At 31.2% G+C, this 9,199-nt stretch overlaps 1 protein-coding gene across 1 annotated transcript; it reads right to left on the reverse strand.

Moving 5' to 3' along the window:
• Positions 1-4,105: 4,105 nt before the first annotated feature.
• LOC108453493 (fructose-bisphosphate aldolase 3, chloroplastic) lies at positions 4,106-7,232 on the reverse strand. Its single transcript, XM_017751619.2, has 6 exons — positions 6,863-7,232; positions 6,008-6,277; positions 5,809-5,918; positions 5,562-5,652; positions 5,025-5,294; positions 4,106-4,691 (listed from the first exon to the last, which is right to left on the reverse strand). Exons 1-6 carry the CDS (start codon positions 7,025-7,027, stop codon positions 4,413-4,415), a joined length of 1,185 nt encoding a protein of 394 aa, XP_017607108.1. The 5' UTR covers positions 7,028-7,232; the 3' UTR covers positions 4,106-4,412.
• Positions 7,233-9,199: the final 1,967 nt, after the last annotated feature.

Genomic DNA, 9,199 nt, shown 5'->3' on the forward strand with positions numbered 1-9,199 from the left:
GGCTTGCGGATCAATTCTTCCCTCAAGCATGTCTTTAGGCACCTTGAAGTCATGGGGTAGGCTTACTGTCGCAATTTCGAGAGCTAACAGGTTGTTAGAAAGAACAACCAATCCATCTCTTGTGACTTAGAGTGCAAGGCTCATATGTCGCAATGAAGCTCATCCATCTCATTCATCCACTCCTTCACCTAAGTGCTCGAGCTTCATCTTGGGTGGTAACGTTTCCCTAGGATCCTAAGTTATCAGCATGTGCCTTTTGGCGCAGTTCATCATTCTGCCTTAGCAACTACTATTGAAAGGCTTACTGTTCTACAAACAATGCTTCTTGTACCGCCATCTGCTCCCTCATGAATTCTATATGTTCCTGGACGGAAAAGAGCTATGGTGGGGGTGGTTCTTGGTTGAGGGAATAGGGCATTCCTTTACCGGAGGAAAGATTAAGGTCCAGGGAAAGGGAAGGCCCCAGATAGACTGTGTTGTCGAGGTTTTGGGTCTATCAGCGAACCAAGTAGCAAACAAGTTTGTCTCGTCATGTCAGAGGTTGAGACCCGATGCTCCTATTTAACTGGAGGAGGGGATGAAAGGAAAGGTCTCAACGGGGTGAGTCATTTTTTGCTTTAGGCTAAAGAGAATTGAATCAAACTGGAGAGAATCTACCGATCGGAAGTAGTCTACGCTCACCACACCAATTGTTGAGTAATATTTTCTCGTGTTGTATTAAGGGAAACACATGGGGTATTTATACACATTCCTATTGCTACTATTATAGCTCACAATAAGGCCCACTATTTTGCCTCGGCCTTTAGACCTAAGGTACTGACATTCCCTGTCCCTAGTGCTGACATTCTTTGGGTCTTATTTGGCTTATTGAACGCTTGCTTGCGGAGCACGCTGTCCTTTCTGACCCTAGAACTGACTTTCCCAGCGAGCCTTGCACCTGCTAGTAACGAGTAGAGGTCCTCTTCGCAGACATGGCTCATGATCTCGTCCCTATGAAGCTTATGCAAGCTGTCCTCTTGCAACCTCATTCCTGCGATGCTTACACAAGCTCCCTCTGCAAGCTTCTCGTGCTAGCTATCTTTGCAAACATCTTGCATTCCTGCGAGGTCCTCAGCTGACTATGCCTGTAGGCAAGCATTCTTCTTTGGGTCGGAGGTCCAGATCCTATCAGTCACTTTGGCTATTGGTTCCCCAATCCTAACACAAGTATTAAATGATGCTACTGTGAATCTTGGCTTTCATTAATTTGAACAGTTCGAATTACACGGTTACATTTGTCAATAGTTTCTATTAGGACTGAAAAACGGGCGAGGCGAATTTACTTCAGACTTGAATTTTTCGAGTTGGGATAAGTTCAAACTCAGATTTTTTCGAGCTCAAGCTTTTTTATGTTCAAATTATCTTAAACTTAGGTCTTTTCGTACTCGAATTTTTTCGAATTCAGACTTAAATCATATCGAAATGATTCAAATAATTTTAAATTCATAAGTTATAAATATTTTAATTTCAAATATAATAATTCATTTTTTTACGATGACAACGCAATTCAAATTTTCCTTATAAAAATATAAATTATATATATTAATAAAGTTCTTTTATATAAAATAATAAATTGCTTATTGTATGTAAAATTTATTATTCTATGATATTATATGAATAACGAAATATCTTTTATTATTCATTATTATATTATATTGACAATTGAATCACTTTTTCGTTTTTTTATTAAATTTATAAATCTAATACTTATATTCTGAAATATTTATTTTAAAACTCAAATATATTATACTAAGCCCAAACCCAAATAATAGTACTCATTATTATCCAAACTCAAAATAAACTAATTATAGCTTAAATCTCAAGTCTAAAATAATCAATACCCAAATACAATTTGTAAAAGTTAAAAGCCCAATTCAAAATCTAATTTAATAAAAATAATATTTTATTAAGATATTAATTTTAATAATATTTTATGTATTGCTAGTTGTAATTATAAACATGTATTTTAATATACTAAAATGCTATATCTTTTATTATAATATATAATATAATAATAGTTATATATATTATATTTATAAAATATATTATTTCATCATATAATACTATATAACATACTATAATAGTAGAGTAGTACATAATATATTAATTATTATCATATATAATTGTTTATTATTATACTAGTTAAAATATGCTCTTACTCTCTGTACTTTTCATACATTTGAAAGTTAATTCTCCTACTATATATATAATGCTATATCATGCCATATAGTATATAATATATTTATAGTATATATATGCATCAATGATTGAACGTTATAATATCATGTAATACTATATTTTTAATTATAATCTATAATATAATAATAGCTATATATAATAGTAGTACATTATATAGTACTTATAATTATATATTATTGTTTATTATTATACTATTTGAAATGTGCCCCAAGTCTATATACTTTTGTACATTTGAAAGAGTAAATTATAATATATTAATCATTTACATATATATATATATATATATGCATCATTGATTAAATATTATAATATCATGTAATATTATATATTTTATTATAATATATAATATAATAATAGTTATATAGAATAATAGTACATTATATATTAATTATCATGTATTATTGTTTATTATTATAATAATTAAAATATGCATTGAGTCCCTATACTTTTTGTACATTTGAAGGTTAATCCTCATACTATATTATATAGTACTATATCATATCATATAATATATTAATAGTTATATATAATAGAAGTACATTATATGTTACATATTATTGTTTATTATTATACCAATTGAAATATGCTCTAAATTCTTATACTTTTCGTACATTTGAAAGTTAGCCCTCCAACTATATTATATAATGCTATATCACATCGTATAATAATATATTAACGGTTTATATATATGCATCAAAGATTAAATATTATAATATCATGTAATATTGTATCTTTATTATAATCTATATTATAATAATTATATATTTATTATAGTATTAAAAATATTTTATATTAAATTAATGTTTTTAAAATTTATTTCACTTTATAATATTAACATAAAAACTTATTATTAATTATTTTCCTACTAACAAAATTTTAATATAAATATGGAATACTTTTGAATACATTTTCAAAAAATAAATCGTTATCATTTATTTTTATTTTATTTTTATTTAAATCGTATTATAAAATTATATTAATTATTAATGTTTATTATGATTATTAAATTATAGTTTCGAGTTTTAAGTTAAAATTTATTGATTACAAATTTGAAATTTCTCAAACTTAAATATATTACGGACTCGAATGGATATAGACTCGAATTGATATGTGCAGGCTTTCAGGAGCCTATTTTGACGGCTATAGTTTGTGTATAAAAAATGTTCAGCTTCCCTCTCTGTTAATTGTTTGTTCTCGTTTGTATTAATGTAGCAGCCATTATTGATTTTAGATAATAAAAAAAGAAAAGAAAAAACTCCTGCAAGATTAGATAATCAATTCTTGGTTGAACTGCTGGTTTAAAAGAATCAAATAAATCATTAAAAATATATATAAAAACCATAAACAGATTGAATCCCCAATCTTTTATTGGTTCATAAGATTTTGCTTTACTTCTAATTATATACCACCAATCAGACCGTCAATTTTTTATTCAACTACGCAAATCTGCTTCTAACATCACTGCAAAACCAAAGAATCTAAAAGGGTATGTATATTAAGCATGAAACAAATTTGTATTTGAAGTTTTGAACAGACATTAACTTGAATTTATTTAATAAATAACCATATAATTTAACAAAAACATCACATAAATTATCAACTTATTACTTTAAATTTATTTTCAAAATATTTTCATTTTTATTATAGGTATAAAATTGTCATAAGTACAGGATTTACATGCTTTACGAGTTTGTTTCCCATTCAAACAATTCGTTTTAAAAACTAAAGCTGTATTAAAGAAAATCTAGTTTAATTTAATTTAATTTAATTTTAGAAATTAATAAATTAAAGATATTAAAAGATTTAAATCCAAATAATCTTGAATATCGAACCCAAATTAAGCCAACCTAAATATGGAAAACAGCAATAACCCGAACTTGAAATATCTTCAAAAAAAAAAACCATCGAAATACAAAATCATCCAAGCCTAAAATTGATTGAAATTGATCTGCCAGCCAAATAAACTATCTTAAATATGAACCTGTTTCGTTCAAAAGGCGTCAAGGGAAGTGATTCGAGGATTGTTTCTTCTACTCCCCCAAGTAATTTATTCAACCTCCCTAGTTTCAGGAGGCATAACAATAATATGTAAAAAACTTATCTAACAGCAAGTAATAATCCTCGCACAAAAAGCCATAGATGCCCAAAAACCAGATATTACAGTGTCTTACGCCTTAATAGGTATAGCCCTTGACAAACATTCCTTTCTTGGCTTCTTCACTTTCACCCTCGGCAGAGTATTTTCCGAGTTGAGCCAGAGAGTTTGCCTTTGCACGCACCAAAAGAGCCTTCTGTGCAGCTTCAACATTCTCTGGACGTCCTTGCCATGTCTTAAGCACAGTGTTCTGCAATGCACGTGCGTAAGAGAAAGAAACGTGCCATGGGTTGGGGCTCTGATTCATTGCATGCAAGTTCAATGTGGCTTCCATCTCCGACTGTCCTCCAGACAAAAACTGCAAAGATGAACAAATGCAAACACCTTTTCGCTAATCAAAACTACAGCAAATATCAAACAAGCTTTATGAATCAAGATGTAAGAACTTGCACGATGAACTTCCAAAACTACAGGCTTTGATAATTTTTTCATGTTAGTTCACCGAAACATCATTTAAGGTTTACTTATGCATGCCAATATCAACCTCACAGTCCACATCAATGGGGAAAGTAACTGAATTCCATATGTGATCTTTTTCTAGAAATAAATAAATAAATAAATAAAAGTGAAAAACTAAATCTGAGAACATCAAACAAATGGAGGCTAAATGTGAAAAAGGATCTTTAGGTACCATGATTCCTGGAACAGCTGGTGGAACTCTCCTTTTCAGCATTGTGAGCGTATATTTTGCAATAGTCTCAGGATTAGCCCTCTCCTTGTGTTCAGCTCCTGGGGTTACCATACTGGGCTTGAGTAAGATGCCCTCAAATATAACATTGTTCTCAGCCAAGTAGTAGAAGACTTCTGCCCAAACTTTCTCAGCTACTTCAAGAGTCCTCTCAATAGGGTGATCACCATCCAGAAGAATCTCGGGTTCCACTACTGGCACAAGACCATTGTCCTGGGTATTAATTCACATTAATATACAATTGAGCTCGATACACAAACCAACTACAATATAAAATAAGAGCATGTACCGGCAAAAGTAGCCAACACATAACTCATGTCAAAATTTGACTAGGCAATAGAAAATTAATCTAATTGCCATTCACAGAATGAAGCAAACTGGTTTCTAGAATTCCAAAAACTTCAAAGTTGAGTAGGGAAATAACAAGCCTTGCAATTGGTTTAGCAAGTTATAAGAAACTGATAAAATGTGATACAATACCTGAGAAATGGCAGCATAACGTGCAAGTCCCCATGCAGCTTCCTTAACAGCCAGAGAAGAAGGACCACAAGGAATGCTAACTACCGTTCTCCTGAGTAATTTAACAGTATAACATTTCGTGAATGAGAAATGTAATATACATGTATGTATGTATGTGTGTATATATATATATAAAGGTGTTATAAACCAATCAGAACTTCAACTTAAACTTCATAAGGCACAAGTTAACTACATAAAATTGACTTACCACTTGGCAAATCGAGCACCTTGTTTGTAGTACTCGGCAGATCTTGATGACAATCCATCCAAGCCTTGGCACCAAGATTCATTGTTTGATCCAGGTAGAGGAACCAAACCCTAAAACACGTGAATATAAAAGATTGAGTTAATGAGTACCATCAAAAGAAATTCACACGCATATAAATGTAGAAATTCAGTAGTGTCACCTTATCTACTTTGATGCCAGGTACGATTTTCTGGTCGTGCAAGACATCAACAAACTTCTTCCCATCTGTAGTTGACTGGTAAAGTGTTTCCTCGAAAAGAATGGCACCGGAAATATATTCTCCGAGGCCAGGAGTTGTGAGCAGAAGCTGTCTGTAAGCCTGGCGGTTGGGTTCAGTATTGTCTAAGCCAATAGAAGATAATCTCTTCCCACATGTTGCATTCGATTCATCAATTGCCAGTATTCCACGACCAGGTGAAGCAATAGTTTTCTACACCATAGAAAGAAACAAATAAAAAACAATTTATCACAGTTTCCTTTCATCAGGCAACTTCGCCAACCCAAAAATTCTCTCATATAATTCTCCATTCATCGATTCAAATTATGATTGCAAATCGGTCACAGTTTCAAACGTAATAAATATTGTTGCGATTAATTGCAGTAAATAACGAAAGTAATATTGTGCTGCAGCCGGCTATTTAAAATTTTAAATCTCCATGTCTCCATCAAGCATCAATGAAAAAGAACAGCTATAATGTCCCTAGTTAAAGGAGTCATAAATCAAACTTCGTATTTAGAAAGGAATTCCATCAATATCTTAAAGCTTCCTGTAGTCATGGAAAGACACAGAAAACCAGAATTTTTATATATGAAAACAAATACTAATATATAAAATAACGAAATCATATTTTTATAATTATTTCATTGCAGATGCAACTGATTTACAAGTAAAACTGAATCACTAATTGGATTTCATGACTAATGATAGATCTTTAGCCAACAAAAAAAAATTCTAATAAAAAATCATATGAAATAATCTAGTCAAAACATAAAAGAGAACAAAGAAAACACTAACGGCGGTTTTGATGAGTTCGTCGGTGTAAGCGCCAGCACGGATCGGGAGTGAGACTCTGCGAGTGGCGAGCCGAGCGGATGATCCGGAGCGTTGAGGGAGAGACTGCTGGCCACCGATCCAAGAGGATGACGGCGCGTTGAGTTTAGCGAAGCTAACACAAGCCATGGCGGGGCAATGAAGAAGACAAATCGGGAAAGAGGACGGGAGGGGAGTTCGATTATTACAAAGAAAAGGGCAGGTGGGTTAGGTGGGGAGAGGCTTAGGGTCACGTTTAGGTTGTTGTTTTTATATATACTGTTTTTGCCTAGGAAAATCCGGAAGTGGGGAGTTGAATGTTTACGATGAGACAGAAACACGCGGCGTTACCAAACAGTTCTTTATAATCCCACATTTACTACATTGCCCACTTTGATTTTACCCTTTCAGTCTTTGTCCTTTATCTTTCATTTTGGACCTTTTACCCTCAAATTTAACATTTCACTTTAATATTTTGCAAAATACTTCTACAGCTTTTATTATCTTGTATAAACTGTAAAAATAGTTACTTACTAAGTTTATGTTTTGGTTATTTAATTTTAATTTATTATAATTTAACTATTAATATTATTATTTTGTAACATTTTAATCACTATATCGTTATCAACCATTAAAGGTTAACGAAAATCACACTTGGTACATTTTTATTGTTAAATGTTGACGGGTTATCCACATCAATGCCACATAATTAAATACATCTTACATCTTTTTTTAACCTTTTGATTACTTTATTCCCTTTTCCAACTTGGACTTTTTTTTTCTACTTTATCCAAAATGAAACCTAGAGATCCAATCTTAACTCCATCTTAACCACCATTCGAGACTATACTCTTAATCTTGATAAATATACTCCATAACCTAACCTAAACCGAGAACCAATAACCATACGCATTCCTACGATCAACTAAATCAAACCCACCAACAAACATCATCGCCTCCATTGTTGACCAACATCATTTGAGACATCCCATACCATCTCTTTACCTATTAAAACCCTAAATTAAGAGGATTAACTCTCATCTAGTTAACCATAAGAGAAGAAGTGGAAAAAATGGAATTCGCCAAGCAAGTTCGATTCTTTGCTTTAATTTTTTTCTCTTATTTATAATTTATTTTTAAATACCTATTTATAATTTCTTGATCCTATGAAAAAATCCCACACAAAATCCCGATTTCAACCAATAATCTTAGGTATTATATTTCAAGTTTACACATAAATAGTTACTCGTACAACAATATAAGCTTTCAAGAATAATTAAATAATTCAACCCCTATTATGTGTAACAAATCAATTTTTAGTGGTGTCAGAAACAACGATTTTGAAACCTCATTCTCACAAATCGAGTTCGTAAATATTAATATTTAATATTTACGAGGCTAGTATGGAAATATATTAAAGTTTGGTTTAGTACATTTGTTGAATTGATAGTTAATTAAGGTAGAAGGACTAAATTGTAAAAGTTTATCGCTATAAATTTTTAAATAGCCAAAGCACTAGATATGTAATTAGACCATTTCTAAATGGCCAAACGGTGGTGGATGATGTTAGAGTCCACTCACTTGGGTTAATTATGCTTAAGGCTTAAATTGATTAAGGTTAAGTAAATAAACTAGGTTAATTAATTTTAATCAAAGTAAGAAAGACAACTTAGTGATTGTCATCTTTATTTTTCTTCTTCTTCCTCTCGAATGTACACCAAAGAAAACCTAGAGAAAGTCATTTACAAACCTCTAGTATTTGACCCTTATTTAGGTATGATTTTTAAGTCACTTTCTTGCAATTTTATGTTTTTGAGGTTATAAGAGTTGATTTAGCTAGCCTATGTACCAATTTGTAAAAACTTTAAAGTTTCTGAAAGTTTCCATTGATTATTTCTTAAATAAACTGATGTTAAATTGATAGATTTTAAGCTTAGGTGTGAAAAAAGGACTAGATTGTAAAGTTTATTTACTAGTTTGTCAAAAAGAACTAATAAATTGAATTTTTTATGTGAAATTTTTGTAATTATAGATATTAAAGGGCCCTAAAAGGATGTAATTGAAATAGGGTTCGAAACCAAAGTTCAAAATTGAAAACTGTGGCAATTTTGGTATTATGGACTAAATTGACTAAAATGCAAAAAATTAGAGACATTCGAAAAATGAAATTTAACTAGTTCATGAATATTAGGAGATGACTAGTTCATGAATATTAGGAGATGTTATAAAATGATTGATATCGATAAATTGAATAGAATAATTGTATAGATTGATAAATGAACCAAATCGAAGATAATCGGGGAAAAGCAAAAATTGTTGATT

Source organism: Gossypium arboreum, chromosome 5 (assembly GCF_025698485.1).
Source record: "Gossypium arboreum isolate Shixiya-1 chromosome 5, ASM2569848v2, whole genome shotgun sequence".
NCBI lineage: Eukaryota > Viridiplantae > Streptophyta > Magnoliopsida > Malvales > Malvaceae > Gossypium > Gossypium arboreum.